A 24,844-nucleotide genomic window follows, 5' to 3' on the forward strand; every position below is an offset into this window, starting at 1 on the left:
GGACAGATGGTGTTCATCAGAGTTGAGGTTGCTGGAGAGACCACAAAATGTTGGTACAGTAAATAGAAAAAGGAAGGTCTATCAGAGAGAGAAGGGTCGTGGGAGGGGCCGGTACTATACCACTGCCAGAGCCTTCCCTCTCATTGGCAGTAGAGTCCGGCGAAAACCCTGAGATTCTTAGCACCTCATGATGCCGGGGAGTAGGGGCCATAGATTTGTTGGACTCTATCATGATTATAGTTCAGAGCCATTTTGCAGATAGGAGATAGTAAGAGGAACTTATGTGAAGAATGTAAGTGAGGCTTGAGTAGGTGTAGGGTGCTTGTAGGATGATGGGAGGACTGGTCCGGTAGTTCCGTTTTGCTTAAGAATTAGATATTAAGATGAAGACAAAATTCATAAACCTACGTAAATATTTTCAAGTTTTTTTTACATACATTTGTCATAGTAAAAAGCGCTTAATGACCATTGGCTTCAAGCGCTCTTATAAATTCCACCACATCGAATCATATCAGCGTTCGTGTAAGCAAATCCTCAAAGTCAGTTGGCACTTTACCGGGATGATTATCATCCCAGGCGCAGCGAGCAGAGCATCAGCTGTGTCGTCTGCATACATTGTTCACGGTACCTTGTGTTCCTTCCTCCGCCGGGGTCCAGATTCATACCTCGCATCCACGTGTTACTATACCATGTGTTGACCCATTACTGAAGACATTACATCCTCTTGCTTCGTGACCGTTGAACACCATGCTATGACCCCGGGGCACGATGGTGAAAGGTCACGCTGGTATGCCCTAGGGTCACGTCGTTCCCCCAAAATAAAAGAAAAAACAAGTTATAACGCCTCGGTAACAGTACACAGACTTGTAGCACTCCCAGTCTCCTTTCATAAGACTCGCCTCATCCAAGTTTCAGCACGAGTCTCAGTGGTTGGCGTTCATGACCACTAGGCAGCTCGGGCCAGCCGGGGGTCAGACTCACGTGGGTTCGAATCCTCGGCGTGGCAATCAGCTTACACCCAAACAAGGTTTTCATCCTGCCTTCGGGGCTGGTCATTAAAGGGGTCCCTGGCATAGGCTGGTGTGTGTGTGTGTGTGTGTGTGTGTGTGTGTGTGTTCCCACATACACTTTTAAAAGTAAAGATATGGTGCATATATCTACGGCCTTGCGTGGTGTAGCCGTTAATGTTTTTGACCATGATGTATTCACGTCCCACCAAGTTCGAGCGCATAGGTTCGAATCCTGGTTGCGGCTGTCGGTCCACGGTCAACCCAGCTGTTCATCCACTTCTAGGGGTTGTTCGATAGAATAGATACCTGGCTCAAGCTAAGGTATATATATATATATATATATATATATATATATATATATATATATATATATATATATATATATATATATATATATATATATAAGGGGATAAAGGTGAGTGTTCAGATTACAGAGGTATAAGCTTTTGAGTATTCCTGGGAAATTATATGGGAGGGTATTAATTGAGAGGGCAAAGGCATGTACGGAGCATCAGTTTGGGGAAGAGCAGTGTGGTTTCAGAAGTGGTAGAGGATGTGTGGATCAGGTGCTTGCTTTGAGGAATGTATGTGAGAAATACTTAGAAAAACAGATGGATTTGTATGTAGCATTTATAGATCTGGAGAAGGCATATGATAGGGTTGATAGAGATGCTTTGTGGAAGGTATTGAGAATATATGGCGTGGTAGGTAAGTTGCTGGAAGCAGTGAAAAGTTTTTCCCTAGGTTTGTAAGGCATGTGTACGATTAGGAAGAGAGGAAAGTGATTGGTTCCCAGTGAATGTCGTTTTGCGGCAGGGATGCGTGATGTCTCCATAGTTGTTTAATTTGTTTATGGATGGGGTGGTTAGGGAGGTGAATGCAACAGTTTTGGAGAGAGGGGCAAGTATGCAGTCTTTTGTGAATGTGGGGGTTTGGGAAGTGAGTCAGTTGTTGTTCGCTGATGACAAAGCACTTGTGGCTGATTCGAGTGAGAAACTGCAGAAGTTGGTGACTGAGTTTGGTAAAATGTATGAAAGAAGAAAGTTGAGAGTAGATTTGAATAAGAGTAAGGTTATTAGGTTTAGTAGGTTGAGGGATATGAATGGAGAAAAACTGGAGGAGGTGAAATGTTTTAGATATCTGGAAGTGGACTTAGCAGCAGATGGAACCATTGAAGCGGAAGTGAGTCACAGGGTGGGGGAGGGGTCAAAGGTTCTGGGAGTGTTGAAGAATGTGTGGAAGGCGAGAACGTTATCTAGGAGAGCAAAAATGGATATGTTTGAAGGAAAAATGGTTCCAACAATGTTATATGGCTGCAAGACATGGGTTATAGATAGGGTTGTGCGGAGGATGGATGTGTTGGAAATGAAATGTTTGAGGACAATATGTGGTGTGAGGTGTTTTGATCGAGCAAGTAATGAAAGTGTGAGATGTGTGGTAATAAAAAGAGTGTGGTTAAGAGAGCAGAAGAGGGTGTGTATTTCAACACATGGAGAGAATGAGCGAGAAAAGATTGACAAAGAAGATATATGTGTCAGGGGTGGAGGGAAGGAGAAGCGGGAAATTGAATTGGAGGTGGTAGGATGGAGTGAAAAAGATTTTGAGCGATCAGGGCCTAAACATACAGGAGGATAAAAGGCATGCAAGGGATAGAGTGAATTGGAACGATGTGGTATACCGGAGTCGACTGGGGTAAACCATGAAAAGGTCTGTGGGGTCTGGATGTGGAAAGGGAGCTGTAGTCTTGGTGCATTATACATGACAGTTAGAGACTGTGGGTGAACGAATGTAGCCTTTTTGTCTTCGTCTCTTGGCGCTACCTCGCTTATGTAAGGGGGAATGCTATTTCTTGTGTGGCGGGGTGGCGATGAGAATGGATGAAGGCAACAAGTATAAATATGTGCATGTGTATATATGTATATGTCTGTGTATTATATGTATGTATACGTTGAAATATATATATATATATATATATATATATATATATATATATATATATATATATATATATATATATATATATATGTGTATGGGCGTTTATGTATGTACATGTGTACGTTGGGTGAGTTGGGTCATTCCTCTGTTTCCTTGCGCTTCCTCGCTGACGCGGGAGACGGCGATTAAGTATAATGAATAATGAATAGATATGAATTATATATATACATATATATATATATATATATATATATATATATATATATATATATATATATATATATATATATATATATATATGAGTGTGTGTGTGTGTGTTTCAAGGTTAAGAGGCGGGGCAACTCGAGTGTAAAACTCTCTCCCCGTAGCACACAAATCACGTACGTGTATTTCCTCCGTTATCAGATATGAAGGCATTGAGCAGTCATCCATGCGCATCATAACGTCAACAATTTTCCAATGGCCGGTTTCTTCTCACAATATCATGAAGTTTCCTCCAGTTTTCGTGATGTATTTCCCAGAAGCTTTGGAGATTGAGAAATATGACGAGTGTTCTCTGCTCCTTATCTTCACAATCCAGTCATACACTTTAATTATCCATGGGTAGGAAAGACATATGCGTTCATAGTTCTTGTAAAAAACTTACAGGAAACAGATGAGGTGATGAACGAAATGTTGAAGGTCGAATACCATCCCCGCACAGTACAGATAGGTAATGAGAAACCTCAGATATCGCCAGTGTACCTTACCTCCAGGGTATCTGCACTAGCCTTCCTCATGTGTTTCCTCTCTCTCTCTCTCTCTCTCTCTCTCTCTCTCTCTCTCTCTCTCTCTCTCTCTCTCTCTCTCTCTCTCTCTCTCTCTCTCTCTCCTCAGCCGTCTGTGTGTGGGTTGGGCTTTTTAGATAGGCCTAGTGTCACCACCAGACCGCCCGCCTCCGTGCCCACCTTCACCTTTAAGGTGATGATTAAGTACTGCACATGAGGCGCTATGAGTCCCCACCCCCTCAACTGCCTCATCCTGCTCCATTACTCTCTCTCTCTCTCTCTCTCTCTCTCTCTCTCTCTCTCTCTCTCTCTCTCTCTCTCTCTCTCTCTCTCTCTCTCTTCCACCTCTGATTGAACACCGAGGCCAAACACGTCCCTCACTGAGATAGTAACATAGATAATAGAACATAAAGTAGTCATCACATATCGCACTTGACCTCCGGACGTGCAGTAGCCTTTTAATCTTCTCCATCCATCTCCTGTTACACAGTCTGTTATCATAACATTATGGTAGGAACATTTTCCTTGTATAATTCCATTACGTCCAATTACAGTTTAACATTGTCGCAATCAGCAATCTTTTTATCATACTTTGCACCTTGTAAATTGCATCTTACTCTTACTTTGTACGTAGTTTATTTTTCCGGAAATTATATCGAAACGACTAAATTATACGGAGACTGCAATTACTGTGTGGTTAGTCGCGGCCATGTTGAGGGAGGGGGAGTCCTGGCCTTGGCCAGCGGGAGGGAGGAGAAGAGCTCGACCCAAGAACTACCAGTATGTGAGAGGAGCATTCCCACCTGCACCAGTGCACGGGAGGACCATTATCACACGTACTACTGGTGTCAGTCTTTCATGGTGTGGTCGTCCTTCACCCACCACTTAAGGGTGGATACCTTCCTCTTTGTTACAGCTCCTCCTCCTCCCCCTCCTCCTCCTCCTCCTCCTCCTCCTCCTCCTCCTCCTCCTCCTCCTCCTCACTATTTGCTGTAGGTACACATTACGCATCCCTGTGCAGGCACAGTAATGTCCTTATATTCATTATATTCCTCGTGTCCATTGTTGGAACTGCATGGACATCGTGTTGCGACCCTTGAGCACGAAGAGCCACCCTTGAGCACGAAGGAGCGACCTTTGAGCACAAAGGTGCGACCCTTGAGCACGAAGGTACGCCCATAAGGTATGGTAGGTTAGGTTGTCAGTATGGGAACATACCCTCCTACCGTCCATATATTAAGGGGGGGGGGGGGGGAAATAGGCCCTGCCATGGTTGCCAGTCCTCACCAGAACATTGTCCAGCGGGTATGTAATTGTTTGCGATGTAGTGAGAATTGCCCTTCATGATTGTAAATAAGGGAGTGTTAAGAGAAAAAAAAGAAACTTGTTTCGTTTGTCAAACCCACATGAAAGCACTGAACCCTAGTTTGATCACTACACTGGAGGGTTCGAACATATCTTGGGAGTTACTAAATAACGAGGAACCGATCAACTGCAAGACACCATGAGGGGACCGAATAAAAATATGAGTCAGAAATTGTGGAGAGAGAGAGAGAGAGAGAGAGAGAGAGAGAGAGAGAGAGAGAGAGAGAGAGAGAGAGAGGTGGAGCTTATTGAAGAAAGTGACTGCAAAGTGCTTTAGAAATTGCTAAAATTGATATGATAGAACAGAAAGGTTAAGAGTTGAGGACCGACCTATGTAACATTCACACCGGACTCAGGAATAGAGGCTCCCCATACACACACACACGCACACACACACACACACACACACACACACACACACACACACACACTACAGGGTATTAAAAATTGATAAGCTGTGAACCTCTTAACAATAAAAAGAATAGCCCAGAAGACGAGAATAACAACATTTATCTTATTACCGAAGGTTCCCTGATTAAAGAAAATTCACAATTAGCGAAGTTTTCCCCCAAAACTTAATTAAGGTAAGTCATTCATCTTGGCCTCTGTGGGCCCCCGGGTGGTTGGCTGTGTGTCGGACCCCCAGCTACGTGTTCATGGCCGCTCACACGATCATAACGGAGGTGGAGGCTACAACAGCAGCCGCTGCAGAGCCATCCCGTGTTAGCACCGCACCACACAAGGCTCAGTTTAAACACCGGAAGGCTTGACGAAGTGTATAAAATGAGATGCGTTGTAGACATTATTAAAAACTCATGCAAAGCCTTTTATCAAAATTTAAAAGAGTTTATCCGATGCCGTTCATTGGACTGGTTTAAGTCATTACTGCTTAATTATCAAGAAAGATTTTTAGTTCTAATGTCAAAATTTTTGTCTCCAATTAATTGCGTTATGATTCTGTTTCGATAATTTGGTTCTCTTAGATGAGACGAGGAATCCACAAGCCTTGCTTTAGGAACGCTGTAGACAGACAGTGTTTTCTTGAAGTATTATCAATTATACTTTGAGTTCTGCTTGGAAGATGGTATTTTTTTTAACAAGTAGAGACGACAGCATGAAACGCTCTTGCGAAATATTTAGATATTTAAGCTATTTTGGTTCCGTGTGAGAGAATTTAAGTGAATGCAAGATTAGTTCTGCGAAGAATTTTATTGTTGAATTCATTTCATTTTCAACTGTAAATTGTACGAGAGCATTCCAAGGAACGGCACTCTTTACTTAAAGCTTATTGCCGATGAATTACAATGGTCACATTTTGTGATATGTTATTTTTTCACTACGATTTCGAGATGATTATAATGAATAAAGTTATGTGTAGCTGTTGTAACTTGCTGGGTTGCCAGTCCTGAACATAATAGACCTGACTGACCTTAATATTTTTAAAGACTCGAGATAAGCCATCGGAATTGACAAAGAGTATAACACTACAATACATAGAGTGTTGATAAGTATCTAGTTGTCATTCGGCTGGTTCATTGATTTGGAATCTGTCTTCATCAGCCCAGGTCATTGTGATTATAGAGGAAATAACGTAGAGCAACAGAAAAGAACCAGTCATAAGATATCTGTAACTAACATTCAGACATAATCAGTACCTTATAATCATCACCAAGTGGGAACACTGTTCATGGAACCCAGATATGTCACATTATGTATGCAGGCTGTGGCCGAACTCCCTTGACCGGCTTGGCTCCATCACATGCTTGCGTTACTTCCATGTCGTTCGGAAGGCACTTAAGTACTTGTGAAGTAGATCAAGACAGTGTCCCTCTTGAAACGTAAGTTCTTAGTGTATGTGTAGGTCTAGGCTGTGTCCCACTTAGAATCCTAGGAGTCTAAAGTACATGTGTGCTTTGGCTAAGCTGGTGTCCCCCTTGCAAGCCTAGAATTTTGTAGTACATATGTACGTCTAGGTTGGGTTCCTCATGCAAGCATAGGATTCGTTTTCAATGTAGGTTCCTCTTTAGCTGTCTAATTATGATTGTAAATTTGTCTTGTGTATGAGGGAGGTAAAGGCTTTCATAGACACTTTAGATAATCTTATGATATCTTTTGTGATGTAAGAATTCTGGTACAGTGGAGAACGTACCCGCGTATTAGATATGAGAAAATATCAACTCTGCTGTTCTTTTAGGATATCCAGTATGACTCAAACAGTACCCAGTATAACCCCTATATTTCCCTCAGGGTGTCCCTGTGACCCTTACAGTTCCTTCAGATTATGTATAATGACCTACACAGTTCTTTCACGACATCTAGTAAGATCCCTGCAGTTGTTTTTTTTTCAGAGTATCCAGTATGACCCTCACAGTTTCTTCAGGATATCAAGTATGACCCACACATTTCCCTCCAGGTATCCAAGGTCTATCCATTTCCTTCACGATATTTAGGAATATATTGATATGTATTTGTACTGACGTCACGTGAAACTTTATTAATGAGCTGAACCTTTCTCTCCGGGCTTTCTGTCGTATGAGTTATATGTAACGCGTTCTGTTGTCTCATCAACGAAATTTGGCAACATGTATCAGTTGTTGGAGCGCTGGTTGAAGGAATCATACCAAAGAGGCACTTGTCAAACGATCGTCTTATGTTCATAAACTAAGAAATGGTAAACACCAGCGTTAACAGCAGACTTGCTTGATCTGCCCAAAAGGATAGTACACTAATTGTAGCTTGGTGTGCGCAGAGGGATGGTAAGTCAGTTTTAGCTTAGTTTACGAAAAGGGATGGTAAACTAGTTTTAGCTTGGTCTTTCCCGAAAGGATGGTTTGCCAATTTTAGCATGATCTACCGAAAAAGATGGTAAAAACATTTCAGCTTGATCTTCCCAAAAGGATGGTAAACCAGTCTGAGTTTGGTCCACCCTGAAGAATCTTCAACCAGTTTAGCTTTACTCAGTCCAGAAAGATGGTAAACCAACTTTAGCTTGGTCTGCCCATGGGAATGGTAAACCAAGCTTAGCTTGGTCCACGCATGGCGGATGCTAAATCAATTTTAGCTTGGTCCACACATGACGGATATAAACCAGTTTTAGCTTGGTCTACCCAGATGGTAAACCAATGTTAGTATGGCTTACCCAAAATGATGGTAAACGAATTTTAGCTTGGTCTACCTATAGGGATGGTAAACCAGTTTTATCATGGTCTTCCCAAATGGATGGGAAACTGATCGATAAGAATGGTAAAACAATATAGTTTGGTCTATACAAAAGGATTGTAAAAGAATTTTCGCTTGGTCTACTCTGATGGGTAAACCAATTTCAGCTTGGTTTTCTTAAAAGGATGGTAAACCAATTTTAACTTGGTTTACCCAAAAGGATGGTAAACTGGTTTCTGTTTGGATGGTAAACCAAGATCATCTTAGTCGAACTAAAATAGCCTGACAATTTTAACTTGATGTGCCGTAAAACATGGTTGACCAAGTTCAGGTTGGTCTACCCAAAAGGATGGTTAACCAAATTCAGTTTGGTCTACCCAAAGGATGGTAAACCAGTTTTAGCTTTGGTATACTAAGCAGAGGGATGAACATTTGTCCACTGCTCACAGGAGTCACACCACTAACAACATAGTTCGAAATACCGCGGCTTCTGAACCCCCATGCCAGCTGCAGTCCCGCCCAATATATAGGCGCAATACCAGCTGTAACACCATCCTCTGCACCAGCTGGTGGAAGATATATCTTCACTCTTTTTCCTTGTATTTCTTACCAGCTTTCCTTTTCCCGCCTCATCGAGGTGATGTCAGGAACAGATGACTGAGAAGTCGAGGGGAAAATTTCTCGCTTAGCTCCTGCTATCATTAAGTGATAATACAGATGGAGAGGATTTCCAGCCTCCCGCATCACCTTCCCCACTCCTTAGTAGAAGATACATTCGTATATATTTTCGTCTGGTGTCCCAAAGGATGAAAACTGTTGACAGTAATTTACACAAGTCACATGGTTCAGTTCCTTGGGTGGGTAATTATAAAACCTATGTCCACGAGAAACACGAAGCTTTATTTACGTTGAACTACGGACTGTGAAGGAATGCAAAGCCTAGTTGAAGGATTGGGAAGCCTTGAACTGCGGACTTTGAAGGATTGGAATTCCTTGAACTACGGACTTTAAAGGATTGGGAAGCCTAGTATTAGTGGTTGGGCGGCGCATTTGTATCTTTACAGACTCGCATTTTTCCGGTATGGTCGTCTTCTTTGTATTGGGCTGCTTTGAGGACTGAGTCAGTGAAGGGACAGTAGTGAACGCCCCAGCCACTGAAAATGGTACTCTACACTTCCTATTTTAACACTTGCGTTGCAGGAAGTGTTTTCATACAGACTCAGGTCGCAGTGGAGGTGGAATTTCGCGTGTTGCGGTGGCCGCAATTGGCTTGCGTGGGAGTGTTACGTTACGTTACGTCAATACGCAATACATCGACGTTTCTCCCGGCAGGCAGCACGCAGTCCAACAGGACTCTTACGTTTTACCGTAGCCAACTGGAGGTCGCACATGGGCTCATGTAATTCTTCCAGGGACGACCAATTATAGTGCAGGAAAGTTGGTAGTTGAGACTACCGTTGGAACTATCAGGGCAATGTCATATACGCAGTAATACTTGAGTTTTTCCTTATCTTTTGAGCTAATAGGACTAGATTACTGACGTACAGGGTACAGATGTTTATTTTCACATCTGTTTATCTTGCCGCTCCATCCCTCCCCCTTTAATACTATAACCAGGACAGTGAGATGGCATCACTGATGTTAACGCTGGTAGTAGCTGGCGCTGACAATGCTAGTGGCTGGTGTGACATTCGTGATGGGTAGTTCTAACAATGACATCGGTTGGTGCTGACGCTGTTAGGGCCGGTGTTACAATAGTGATGACTGGTCCTGACAATGGTAAGGGTGGTCCTGACGGATAGTAGCTGGTTCTGATATTAGTAGTGGTTGTTGCTGGTATTCTTATTGGCTGCTGCTCACACTGGTAGTAATGCTGACACAGTTTACTAACTTGTGCTGACACATGTAGTGGCTGGTGTTCACACTAGCAGTAGCTCATCATAACACGTTGTTAGATGACACTGACAGCAAAAAATTCTTTCATTACTCTTTACTAATACTGATTAACAGTTGTTGATGTTAACACTGGAATTGAATGCTGAACAGCATGTATATAGGTGCCGGTGTTGTGATGACTAGTATGTCCTGAATGCTATTGCCTGTAAATGCTGATAGCCTGGGAAAGTGGTCAGGGCTGCACACAGCATTATGAAATATTCACTATGTTGACGAAGCTGGTTGACCAATCAGTAGCAAAGGCTCAGATCTGTCTTCTCCTAGCAAGGCCAAGTCTCTGGCTCCCCCTCCTCAGCTCATATTCAAATCAGAATTCTAACTGATCACCGTGCAGAGGAAGTATCGTGTGAAAAAGCACTGTATGGCATACGAGAAAAGACATATTTCACACAGTGGTCTACTGCCTCAGAGAAGAAGTCATTTGATTTGGTAAATTCAATATACGTGTACATATCTTGCATCTATTTTCTTAGCCACTTACTGCAACAGAAGTGATACAGCTAGCGTTAATGAGGCCGACCTATCCCCATCACTGCTACAGAGATTACCAACTTGCCTCTCTATCACTACTACAGAGGTTATAGAGTTAGAATTGATCAGGTTGTAGAAGTAGTGCTATATGAGGCTCATCTGTCTTGGCATCGCCGGTAAGTAGATGACGCCTGTTTCCCTTGCTGTTACAGTGGGTTTACAGCAGTGAGGCCAGCCTACCTCAACATCGCTGCTGCAGAGGTTATTGAGCAAATGAGGTTTAATTTTCTCTTAGGATCAAATGGCCTTCTTGAGATACACAGTTTTCTTGGTATACTTAGGCTCATAGGAACAGAAAGTTTTTCTGGTGGTATTCTGTTAGTGAAGGAGAGCATTTTAGATGAAGACTTTTTTTACTTTTTTCAACGATTTCCTCTCCACAAATAATCCAATGCACTCATACGCTAACGACTCAACATTGCATTCATCCACATTCTTCAGTTCTGCTCCATCTTCTTTCACTCGATCTGCATCGTCTTGACATAGCTTCCTCAATAAACTCAAGACTTGGACAAGATATCTCAGTGGGGTAGACAAAATCTAAACTTTAATGCCTCCAAGACCCAGTTTGTACTCATCTATCTGTCGAAAACTTCTTGCACCCCTCGTTTTTCCTTTGACGGTTCTGTAATTCCATCTTTTGACTCAATGAACATACTTAGTATTACTGTAACATCCACTCTTTCTTGGAATTCCCACATTACAGGAATAGCTAAGTCTGCCTTTAAGAAACTTGGTGTCCCATTTAGAAGTCGAAACTTTTGAACAGTTGCTCCGTTTGTACAAGGGATTGATTCGTCCTTGTATGGAGTACTGCTCTCACATTTGAGATGGTTCCATCTTTGTATTTACTTGACAGAGTTGAGTCGAAAGCAGTCCGACTTATAAAATGCCCCTGGCTAACTACCAAACTTTACCCCCTTTTCTTACGCCGCCATGTTAGTTCACTTTTCCTCTTCTATAGGCATTACTTTGGTTTTTGCTCCCGAAGGTAGACTGCTTGCGTGCCCACTTCACCAGCTAGACAGCGTAAAACTTAGCAAGCTGCTGCGTCACATGATTATTGTGTGGCCATCGGCATCTCCAGGATGGACAGTTTTGATACTTGCTTCTTTCACTGCACGTCGAAACTTTGGAGCTCTCTACCTTCTCATGTCTTTCCCAATAACTATGACCTCACACGTTTCAAAAGACAGGTTTTTCACTTTCTCAAAAATTCATAAATACTTTCCCTTTTATTTTCTTTTTCCATTTCAAAATTCTCTCTATATTTCAATTATGGCCCGGCCTTGATGTAGACTTTCGTCCGTGACTGGAGCCTTAAACATAAAAAAATAACAGAGAACATGCATCCTGAGATGCAGTCTTTTATAAGAACATTCAGTGGTAGATATTTTGTAGGGGATACAATCTCCAGAAAAAAAATGTTCTTGGTTTCCAGGATACAGATATTCTCCAGTCACATAGTCTTTCAGGGGCAGAAAGTGTCATGGTAACAGTAGTATGTTGGTTGATCCCAGCATATGAGATGAAAAAAATAGGCTTTTCTGAACTACACAAGATGATAGTTCGGGTGAAATATCATCGTCAAGTGGTAAGGATATATTGATCCTCTGCTAGTTGAGTAGGCATGCTCTTTTATGACTATGTCCAGTTATGTCTTATTGTCATTTTCATTTACATGTGGTAACTTCTACGCCACTTACCTCCACATTTCAGGATTGTCTTGCAGTTAAGGTCTCTTAACTTCGGGCTTTGCTTGCCTCTCCATCTATCTAGGTATAGGTAATATTTATGTGTGATAGCATGACTTTTTCACGGCATACTTTCATCACGCGTAAAAGATTCCTTAAATCCGTTGTTGGAAGGAGACTACAGTAGTTGATGTGTTATTCTCTTTTTCTTTTTGACTACCTTTTGATACATGTCTATGAATGATGACTTTTGCAGTGTGTACTTTACCAAACAACAGGGATGCTTTGCTCTAGAGGCCAAGAAATACTCAGGAGTTCTGGAGTTAAAAGTAGACAGTTAAAGTTGCCTTGATTTAAAGACCAATGTTTCCTCTAAGATAGTTTTGGTGGATTCAATTAACTATGTACTGTTGGGAGTAGGAATACTGAGACCACATGAAATTACATGAATTAAGTGAAGTTGCAAGTTAAGAGTAACATCTCAAAGGTAAGTGAAGTGACTGTGGCTAAGTTGGCAAATTAGAGTACATCATGTTATATGTGTTTAATTACAAAGGTTAAGGAAGTCATTGGATTAATTAGAGTTCGTATGTTAGGCTATGTTGCCTTCTTAGTTGAAGTTACATTGTTTTAGGAAAGTTACATGCATTGAATAATTGTAAAATCACAGAAATTAAGTTATTTGTGTCGTTTCACATGGTATCTTAAGGATGGTTTTCTTTATTAAACACACTCTACAGAAGCTGGAAGATCACAGGATCAAATAAACGACACAAAGTGTAATCATGTTTATATGATTCGAGTAACAATTAAAGAAAGCTACTAGTGTTTAAGGTCTGTGCCATTAATAAGGGTAGATAAGAAGTATATACAGAGCTGTGCATGTTTCACTTAAAGTTGCTATTGTTTATAAGTCATTTAGTCAAATGTAACTTATGGTAACATTGGATGAGTGAATATTCACTAAAGATTAATCCACAGAAGAGATCCTGGGAAGCAACAATGCAATGTGGTTCTCCCCTGATGGTAGCATGCTGGCGTATGCTACCATTAATGACACCCTGGTAGACACAGTGCCCATCCCTCATTATGGTGCCACCCAGCAGTATTCAGTTGTCCACTCCTTGAGATATCCAAAGGTAAGTCTTGCCTTTCTTTATATCAGTTCTATGGATCTCCAGAAGTTTAAAGGAGAGGACGCAAAATTCTGGAGATCCGAAGGACACTCACGGATATCTTGAGGTCCTAGATATTGTGTCACCTCAACATATCTAAAGACATTTTTTTGGGTCAATCGTAGATGTGTTTTAGCTCTGGATATCATAATGTCAGTCCTGAGTATGATGATGTCGTTTCTGGAAATCCATATATCACAGCTAGAAACCCAAATATAGCCCATGGTATGCAGAGTTCACCCCTAGATATCTTCAGATTAGAGTTAGATATTCAGAGATCAACCCTAGGTAACGTTCAATCACTCGTAGATATCTGCATGTCATATCGCAACTGTTTATCTTCTCAGCTAAACACAGGCTGTCATAAGAATGTATCATTGCATATTGCAAGTCCTCATCACTCTATGCTCCCTTAATCACTTGATATATTTTGCCATCAGCCATATGTGGAAGAAACTGTTGTTTGAAATGTGTATGTGAACTTTTTTATGTAGGCTGCATATACAATACGAAGGAATTCAAACTGCAGCAGACCATTGGTTCCTTTTAAGGCAGTTTGTGTTTGAGAAGGTCTGAAACTTATGAACTAGTGTGGTAGGAAGGGAAAGACGTGGAAATTTCAGAGAAAATTAATATGAACTTTTCATGTAACTAAGGAGGTGCAAAAAGTCAGTCATGGACCTGAAATGAAATATTTATCAAATCTGTTCTTAAACATATCTCTTGTACTGCTTTGAAGTACTCCAAGTGGTAAATAGTTCCGTATATTAACCACACTTTTGAAAAAAAAAAGTACTTTACCTCATTTTATAGAATGTATCCTCAAGAGTATCTTGTTAGATCAAGATTATTGAAGCCTTTGGCAATTGAATAACTGCATTAGACCACCTCTGAACATTCTCTTCGTATAGTTAGATAAACTTGAGTGATTTATTTAGTTATATAGGATTTGTTAAACATTTCAGGTATCATCGTGGTAGCTCATTTCTGTGCATCTTCCAATCTATCTATGTCTTTTCTCAAGCTGAGGGTACCCCAGTCATTTGTAAAGAGTGAGGATAATTTCCTATCTATTCTATCTATATCTCTAATGCATAGTCCCTCCAGGAACTCATATCAAGGGGATGGCCGATGCAAAAGAGTCTCCACTTGTGTTTATGTGCCTCCCTTGCGTAAATCCATTCCATGCATTCTTCCACCATTCTTCTCCGTCCAGTATTCTTCCACTTTATTTCATGTCACAGGTGGTCTTCCTCTCACACCATCCCCTTTAATTGTACTATCATACACTCTCCTTGTAAACTCCCAGTCTTGCATGCTTTCCACTAGCCCAAACCACCTCAAAGTATTATGTTTCACCCACTCTAACACTCCACAATTTAATTCCTTCGCCTTTCCCGCCATGCCACAACTCTCATGCACCTCTTCTTTTCTTTCTTCAGTCCGTCTATTTGTACCAAATGCTTCTCTCAGATAGCTCATTTCCACAGCCTGGAGCTTGACCTCTGTGACTCATTCCATGTCCATGCTTTGGCTGCACAGGTCAGGGTTGGGCGGACTATGCTGACCCTTAATCCTCTCTTCACCTCCATACTTACACCTCTACCCTTCAATGTTCTATTAAGGGTCCAGTGACTAAGACTTCTACCGTGTACTGCTATCTCCCATATATTTTCGTCTATATCACCAAACTTACTCAAGACAACTCCTGAATGCTTGAATTCTCTTTCCTCTTCCAGTCTTTCTTTCCCATATCCAAAACGAAGTTTAATACACTTTTTTCATTCACTCTGTATGGTTTTGCATAGTCTATACATTCTCTCTGTTTCCTATCAGACACCATTACTTTACTTTTACTTGCATTTATCTTAATTGCCTACACTTCCAGCTATCATAAAACACACTTATAACCATCTTCAGCTCCACTTCACTCTCAGCAAACAACACAGTATCATCTGTAAACAGGCTTGCCACTAGTCGCCATACCTCATTGCCACACTCCATCTCTGCAATCGCTTTCCCTGGTTTTGCTTTTATCTCCCATATCACTCCGTCCATATATATATATATATATATATATATATATATATATATATATATATATATATATATATATATATATTTAAAAAGCCATGGTGATATCACGTACCCCTGCCTCACAACCACATGTATACTGAAACCGTTGCTCAAATGTCCATCCATTCTTACACTCGCATTTGCTCCTCTATAGAAGGCTTTCACATCATCCAATGGTTGTCTCCCTATCCCATATATCCTTAATGTGTCCCATAAAGCATTCCGCTTGACTCTGTCATAAGCTTTTTCCAGATCCATAAAAGCTGCATACCTTACCTTTTGCTAAATACTTTTCCACAGTCATTTTTACCTGAAAACTCTGATCCCACATCCCTTCCCTTTCCTAAAATCCCCTTAATCCTCACTTATTTTGCATTCATGTATTTACATCACTTTATCAATCAACTTTCTTATATGCACTTTTCCTGGTAGTCAGTCAAAGCATTTTGATCTCATCCATGTATACCTGTGGATCATCTTGTGCTGAAAAAAGATGTTTGCAAGGAATGAACCCCTCTCATCACAAGCACCCATGAGATAACTTTTATTATCGTTTATTCTTGGCACTGCCCGTTTACCAACTCTCTCACTAGTTTCAGTACATCCCACTTTCGCATTCATATTACCCATTATGAGCGTGTTTCCCTCCCATATTCTCAGTGATAGCAGAGTTACACCTCCTTCCTTCCCTCTTCCCTGATATTTTGTATTCATTCCTATCCATACCATTCCTCCTTCCATGCGCTACCATAACTATTATTTTTTATGTTAGCTGAGATGCCATGGGCAGCTGATGCCCTAATCAAGGCCATCCCATTAATGCTATATATATATATATATATATATATATATATATATATATATATATATATATATATATATATATATATATATATATATATTATCCCTGGGGATAGGGGAGAAAGAATACTTCTCACGTATTCCCTGCGTGTCGTAGAAGGCGACTAAAAGGAGAGGGAGCGTGGAGCTGGAAATCCTCCCCTCGTTTTTTTTTTTTTATTTTCCAAAAGAAGGAACAGAGAAAGGGGCCAGGTGAGGATATTCCCTCAAAGGCCCAGTCCTCTGTTGTTAACGCTACCTCGCTAACGCGGGAAATGGCGAAGAGTTTGAAAAAAAAAGAAATATATATATATATATATATATATATATATATATATATATATATATATATATATATATATATATATATATATATATGTATGTATATATATATATATCGTCCAAATGCCTCTCTCTTCTCTTTCACTAATAATCTTACTTCTTCATCCCACTACTCACTACCCTTTCTAATCTGCCCACCTCCCACACTTCTCATGCCACAAGCATCTTTTGCGCAAGCCTTACTGCTTCCCTAAATACATCCCATTCCTCCCCCACTCCCCTTACCTCCTTTGTTCTCGCCTTTTTCCATTCTGTACTCAGTCTCTCCTGGTACTTGCTCACACAAGTCTCCTTCCTAAGCTCACTTACTCTCACCACTCTCTTCACCCTAACGTTCTCTCTTCTTTTCTAAAAACCTCTACAAATCTTCACCTTCGCCTCCACAAGATAATGATCAGACATCCCTCCAGTTGCACCTCTCAGCACATTAACATCCAAAAGGGTCTCTTTCGCGCGCCTATCAATTAACACGTAATCCAATAACGCTCTCTGGCCATCTCCCCTACTTGCATACATATACTTATGTATATCTCTTTTTAAACCAGGTATTCCCAATCACCAGTCTTTTTTCAGCACATAAATCTACAAGCTCTTTATCATTTCCATTTACAACACTGAACACCCCATGTACACCAATTATTCCTTCAACTACCACATTACTCACCTTTGCACTCAAATCACCCATCACTATAACCCGGTCTCGTGCATCAAAACTATTAACACATTCACTCAGCTGCTCACAAAACACTTGCCTCTCATGGTTTTTCTTCTCATGCCAAGGTGCATATGCACCAGTAGTCACCCATCTCTCTCCATCCATCTTTTGTTTTACCCATATCAGTCTAGAGTTTACTTTCTTACACTCTATAACATACTTCCACCACTCCTGTTTCAGTAATGCTTCTCCTTCCCTTGCTCTTGTCCGCTCACTAACCCCTGACTTTACTCCCAAGACATTCCCAAACCACTCTTCTTTACCCTTGAACTTCGTTTCACTCAGAGCCAAAACATCCAGGTTCCTTTCCTCAAACATACTGCCTATCTCTCCTTTTTTCTCATCTTGGTTACATCCACACACATTTAGACACCCCAGTCTGAGCCTTCGAGGAGGATGAGCACTCCCCGCGTGACTCATTCTTCTGTTTCCCCTTTTATAACTATGTATATGTATTCTTTTTTATTTATTAATTTTACTTTGTCACTGTCTCCCTTGTTAGCGAGGTAGCGCAAGGAAACAGACGAAAGAATGGCCCAACCCACCCACATACACATGTATATACATACACGTCCACACACGCAAATATACATACCTATACATCACAACGCATACATATATATACACACACAGAGACATATACATATATACACATGTACATAATTCATACTGTCTGGCTTTATTCATTCCATCGCCACCCCGCCACACATGAAATAACAACCCCCTCCCCCCGCATTTGCGCGAGGTAGTGTTAGGAAAAGACAACAAAGGCCACATTCGTTCACACTCAGTCTCTAGCTTTCATGTATAATGTACCGAAACCACAGCTCTCTTTCCACATCCAGGCCCCACAGAATTTTCCACGGTTTATCCCAGACGCTTCACATGCCCTGATTCAATCCATTGACAGCTCGTCGACCCCGGTATACCACATCGTTCTAATTCACTCTTCCTTGCACGCCTTTCACCCTCCTGCATGTTCAGGCCCCGATCACTCAAAATCTTTTTCACTCCATCTTTCCACCTCCAATTTGGTCTCCCACGTCTCCTCGTTCCCTCCACCTCTGACACATATATCCCCTTGGTCAATCTTTCCTCACTCATTCTCTCCATGTGACCAAACCATTTCAAAACACCCTATTCTGCTCCCTCAACCACACTGTTTTTATTACCACACATCTCTCTTACCCTTTCATTACTTACTCGATCAAACCATCTCACACCACATATTGTCTTCAAACATCTCATTTCCAGCACATCCACCCTCCTCCGCACAACTCTTATCTATAGCCCATTCCTTGCAACCATATAACATTGTTGGAACCACTATTCCTTCAAACATACCCATTTTTGCTTTCGGAGATAATGTTCTCGACCTCCACACATTCTTCAACGCTCTCAGAACTTTCGCCCCTCCCTCACTATATGATTCACTTCCACCTCCATGGTTCCATCCGCTGCCAAATCCACTTCCAGATATCTAAAACACTTCAGTTCCTCCAGTTTTTCTCCATTCAAACTTACCTTCCAATTGACTTGTCCCTCAACTCTACTGTATCTAATAACCTTGCTCTTATTCACATTTACTCCTAGCTCTCTTCTTTCACACACTTTACTAAACTCAGTCACCAGCTTCTGCAGTTTCTCACACGAATCAGCCACCAGCGCTGTATTATCAGCGAACAACAACTGACTCACTTCCCAAGCTCTCTCATTCACAACAGACCTCATACATGCCCCTCTTTCCAATACTCTTGCATTCACCTCCCTAACAACCCCATCTATAAACAAATTAAACAACCATGGAGACATCACACACCCCTGCCGCAAACCAACATTCACTGAGAACCAATCACTTTCCTCTCTTCCTACACGTACACATGCCTTACATCCTCGATAAAAACTTTTCACTGCTCCTAACAACTTGCCTCCCACACCACATATTCTTAATACCTTCCACAGAGCATCTCTATCAACTCTATCATATGCCTTCTCCAAATCCATAAATGCTACATACAAATCCATTTGCTTTTCTAAGTATTTCTCACATACATTCTTCAAAGCAAACACCTGATCCACACATCCTCTACCACTTCTGAAACCACACTGCTCTTCCCAGTCTGATGCTCTGTACTTGCCTTCACCCTCTCAATCAGCACCCTCCCATATAATTTACCAGGAATACTCAACAAAGTTATACCTCTGTGATTTGAGCACTCACTTTTATCATCTTTGCCTTTGTACAATGGCACTATGCAAGCATTCCGCCAATCCTCAGGTACCTCAACATGAGTCATACATACATTGAATAATCTTGCCAACCAGTGTACAATACAGTCACCCCCTTTTTTTAATAAATTCCACTGCAATACCATCCAAACCCACTGCCTTGCCGGCTTTCATCTTCCGCAAAGCTTTTACTACCTCTTCTCTGTTTACCAAATCATTTTCCCTAACTCTCGCACTTTGCACACCACCTCGACCAAAACACCCTATATCTGCTACTCTATCATGAAACATATTCAAGAAACCTATGCCTCGCAACCATATTACATTGTTGGAATCACTATTCCTTCAAACATACCCATTTTTGCTCTCCGAGATAACGTTTTTGCCTTCCACACATTCTTCAGTGCTTCCAGAACCTTCGACCTCTCCCCCACCCTATGACTCACTTCTGCTTCCTAGGTTCCATCTTCTGCTAAATCCATTGCCAGATATCTGAAACACTTCACTTCTTCCAGTTTTTTTTTCAAACTTACCTCCTAATTGACTTGTCCCCAAACCCTACTGAACTTAATAACCTTGCTCTTATTCACATTTACGCTCAACTTTTTTCTTTCACACACTTTACCAGACTCAGTCACCAACCTTAGCAGATTCTCACCCAAATCAGCCACCAGTCCTGTATCATCAGCGAGCTACAACTGGCTCACTTCCCAAGCTCTCTCATCCACAAAAGTGCATACTTGTCCCTCTCTCCAAAACTCTTGCATTCACCTCCCTAACCACCCCATCCATAAACAAATTAAACAACAATGGAGACATCACGCACCCCTGCCGCAAACCGACATTAAATGGGAACCAATCACTTTCCTCTCTTCCTACTCATACACATGCCTTATATCCTTGGTAAAAGCTTTTCACTGCCTCTATCACCTTACCTCCCACACCATATACTCTTAAAACCTTCCACAAAGCATCTCTATCAACCTTATCATATGCCTTCTCCAGATCCATAAGCGATACATACAAATCCATATGTTTTTCTAAGTATTTCTCACATGCATTCTTCAAAGCAAACACCACACTGCTCTTCCCCAGTATGGTGCTCTGTACATTCCTTCACCATCTCAATCAATACCCTCCCATTCAATTTCCCAGGAATACTCAACAGACTTATGCCTCTGTAGTTTGAACACCCTCCTTTATCCCCTTAGCCTTTGTACTATGGCACTATACATGCATTTCGTCAATCCTTAGGCACTACACCGTGTTCTATACATACATTGAATAATCTTACCAACCAATCAGCAACAGTCACCCCTTTTTGATAAATTCCACCGCAATACCATCCAAACCCGCTGTCTTGCTGGATTTCATCTTTCCCAAAGCTTTACTATCTCCTCTCTTTACCAAACCATTCTCTCTGACGCTCTCACTTCACACACCCCCCAACCAAAACACCCTATATCTGCCACTCTAACATCAAACACATTCAACAAACCTTCAAAATACTCACTCCATCTCCTTCTCACTTCATCGCTTCCTGTTATTATTCCCCGCTTGCCCCCTTCACCAGTGTTCCCATTTGTTGTCTTGTCTTATGCATGTTGTTTACCTCCTTCCAAAACATCTTTTTCTTCTCCTTAAAGTTTAATGATACTCTCTCACTCTAACTCTCATCCTCACCCACTCCCCTCACGTCATTTGCTGTTACCTTTTGCCATTCTACATTGAATCTCTCCTGGTACATCCTCACACAAGTCTCATTTCCCAGCTCACTTACTCCCACCACTCTCTTCCCCCCAACATTCTCTCTTCTTTTTTTTGAAAACCTCTACAAATCTTCACCATCGCCTCCACAAGATAGTGGTCAGACATGCCTCCAGCACATTAACATCCAAAAGTATCTCTTTCACACTCCTATCAAGTAACACTTAATCCAATAATGCCTTTTGACTATAACCCAGTCTCGTACATCAATGCTGCTAACGCACTCACTCAGCTGCTCCCAAAACACTTGCCTCTCATGATCTTTCTTCTCATGCCCAGGTGCATAAGCACCAATAATCACCCATCTCTCTTCATCCACTTTCAGTTTTACCCACATCAGTCTAAAATTTACTTTCTTACACTATATTACATATTCCCAAAACTGCTTCAGTAGTGCTGCTCCTTCCTTAGCTCTTGTCCTCTCACAAACCCCTGCCTTTACTCCCAAGACTTTCCTAAATCACTCTTCCCCTTTATTTACCCTTGAGCTTCGTTTCACTCAGAGCCAGAACATCTAGGTTTCTTTCCTCATCTTAGTTAGATTTTACACACATTCAGTCACCCCAATATAAATATATATATATATATATATATATATATATATATATATATATATATATATATATATATATATATATATATAGATAGATAGATAGATAGATAGATAGATAGATAGATAGATAGATAAAATTCATTTCTTATTTTTGATTGCAGTTTCCATTGTCAGTGAGGTAGCGTCAGGAAACAGATGAAAAACGGCCCATCCACTCACATACAAATATACGTAAATGCCCATACGTGCACATATACATACTTGTATACATGTACACATCTTTCTTTCAAACAATTCGCCATTTCCCGCATTAGCGAGGTAGCTTTAAGAACAGAGGACTGGGCCTTTGAGGGAATACCCTCACCTGGCCCAATTCTCTGTTCCTTCTTTTGGAAAATTAAAAAAAAACCGAGAGGGGAGGATTTCCAGCCCCCCGCTCCCTCGCCTTTTAGTCGCCTTCTACGACACGCAGGGAATACGTGGGAAGTATTCTTTCTCCCCCATCCCCAGGGAATAACATGTACACATATGCATATGTATACACAGACATATACATATATACACATGTACATAATCATACTTGTTTGCCTTTATTCTTGGCGTTACCCCGCCCCTATCCCTGGGTATAAGGAAGATAGAATACTTCCAACATATTCCCGCATGTTGTACAAGGCGATTAAATGGGGCGGGAGCAGGTAGGGTGGGAGCCCTCCCCTCTTTGTACTTCAATTTCTAAAAGGAGAAACAGACGAAAGTCGAGCAGGGAATGCTCAGATTGGGGTGTTTAAATGTGTGTGGATGTAACCATGATGAGAAGAATGAAGAGATAGATAGTATGTTTGAGGAAAGAAATCTGGATGTTCTGGCTCTGAGTGAAACAAAGCTCAAGAGTAAAGGGGAAGAGTGGTTTGGAAAAGTCTTGGGAGTAAAGTCAGAGGTTGGTGAGAGAACAAGAGCTAAGCAAGGAGTACCCCTGCTCCTGAAGCAGGAGCTGTGGAAGTGTGTGATAGAGTATAAGAAAGTAAATTTCAGATTGATATGAGTAAAACTGAAAGTAGGTGGAGAGAAATGGGTTATTATTGGTGCTCATGCACCTGGTCATGAGAAGAAAGATCATGAGAGCTAAGTGTTTTGGGAGCAGCAGAGGGAGTATGTCAGCAGCTTTGGTGCACGAGACTGGGTATTAGTTATAGGTGATTTAAATGCGAAGGTGAGTGATGTAGCAATTGAGGGTATAATTAGTATTTTTCTAAGTATTTCTCACACACATTTTTCAAAGCAAACACCTGATCTACCCATTTTTGCTTCTTACACCCTACCTAAGGATATGAGTTTTCTCAGTCCCGAGCACTTCCAAGCTACAACTTTTAAACCTCTCCACAAGCTCCCTCCTTTTATACTCACCAGTGATCCCATTAACATTCAGTGCCATCACCCTCAATTATTTGTCTCTTTTACTCTTCAGCATAATTGGTAGGCTCCAATGCCACTTTTTAGCCTTTTGTGCCTTACCCTTTACAGGCCACTGGTAGAGGGCAACTCCAGTGCAGTGTTTTCAGAGGCATTGGAGCTGCCAAATTGTCTGAAAAAATTCCCCTGGACCTAAATTCGATAGCCATGCTTATAAATAAGAGAACTTTGTTCTGTGTGTATCATATTTAGCTTTTGGTCATCATTGATTATTACACCCAATTCTTTTCCTCATTTACCTTTTGTAGTTCAGGAGAATGTATATTGTGACTCTTTTTTGTTTTACTACTAGTATGTATAACTTTGCATTCAGTATTGAAACTCATTTGCCACCTTTTAGCTTAATCAATCAGTTTGTCTATGTCCATTTGAAGCTGCAGATATTCATTTTCTTTTGTTGATTTACTTCCCAGTTTCATATCGTTTGCAAATTTCAGTGTCTTACACTGCAACCCGTTATCAAAATCATGAATTGAAATGAGAAAGAGAACTGACCCCTAAGACTGCTCTTTGTGGCACACCCCGTGTTACATTTAACCATTCTAAGACTTAACCTATAATCACTCATCTTTGCTTATGGCCAAGCAGCCAATATCATAAACACAGAAATACAACCCCATTTATACAATGTGATTTAACTTTTGTTAGTAACCTCAGATGTGGAACTTAAACAAATTCTTTTTGAAAATCTAAACGATGACATCAGCTGCTATACTTTATTCATTCATGCTGATTATATCATTAAAGAGATTAAGTAGATTTGTCAGACATGATCGATTTTGTCCAAAACCATACTAAGAATTTTTTATTTATAAGTGATGTATTAAGTGGTGGTCCTCTAAGTGGTTTACAGTCTTATCCCAATTGATGCTTTTCATAGGTTTACCAACTACAGACATTAAGCTAATTGGACAATAATTTCGGAACAGTGATTTACTACCTTTTTGGAAAATGAATGTTACATAGAAAGCTTTCATTCCCTGGAACTTTCCCCATAGCAAGTGACTTATTGAAAGGAGCGGTCAAGAGTTTAACTATCATATTTTTCACATTTTTATTGTCCTTGGATAAAACTTATCTTGGCATGCTTTTTTTATTTATTTTCATTTCATTTAATGTTGGTAATGTGTTTTTAACTCTTCTGTCAGTATGTCACAAAATGTTTTCCATTCTCAGTAGTTATAAATGCAGATGTAAAAAAAATCATTTAAAATCTTTGCCATGTCTTCGTTGTCTTGAACCAAGTCACCATTTTCCATC

At 40.9% G+C, this 24,844-nt stretch overlaps 1 protein-coding gene across 5 annotated transcripts in view; it reads left to right on the forward strand.

Annotated features, from left to right (window-relative positions):
- The window catches only part of Dpp10 (Dipeptidyl peptidase 10), a 788,027-nt gene that overhangs the window by 545,982 nt on the left and 217,201 nt on the right, over positions 1–24,844 (forward strand). For all 5 annotated transcript variants that reach the window (XM_071671396.1, XM_071671390.1, XM_071671391.1 and 2 more), the window contains exon 7: positions 13,399–13,556. In XM_071671396.1, coding sequence (XP_071527497.1) covers positions 13,399–13,556 — 158 coding nt within the window. The remainder of the gene's footprint in view (positions 1–13,398; positions 13,557–24,844) is intronic.

This window comes from Panulirus ornatus, chromosome 16 (assembly GCF_036320965.1).
Source record: "Panulirus ornatus isolate Po-2019 chromosome 16, ASM3632096v1, whole genome shotgun sequence".
Classification (NCBI taxonomy): Eukaryota; Metazoa; Arthropoda; class Malacostraca; order Decapoda; family Palinuridae; genus Panulirus; species Panulirus ornatus.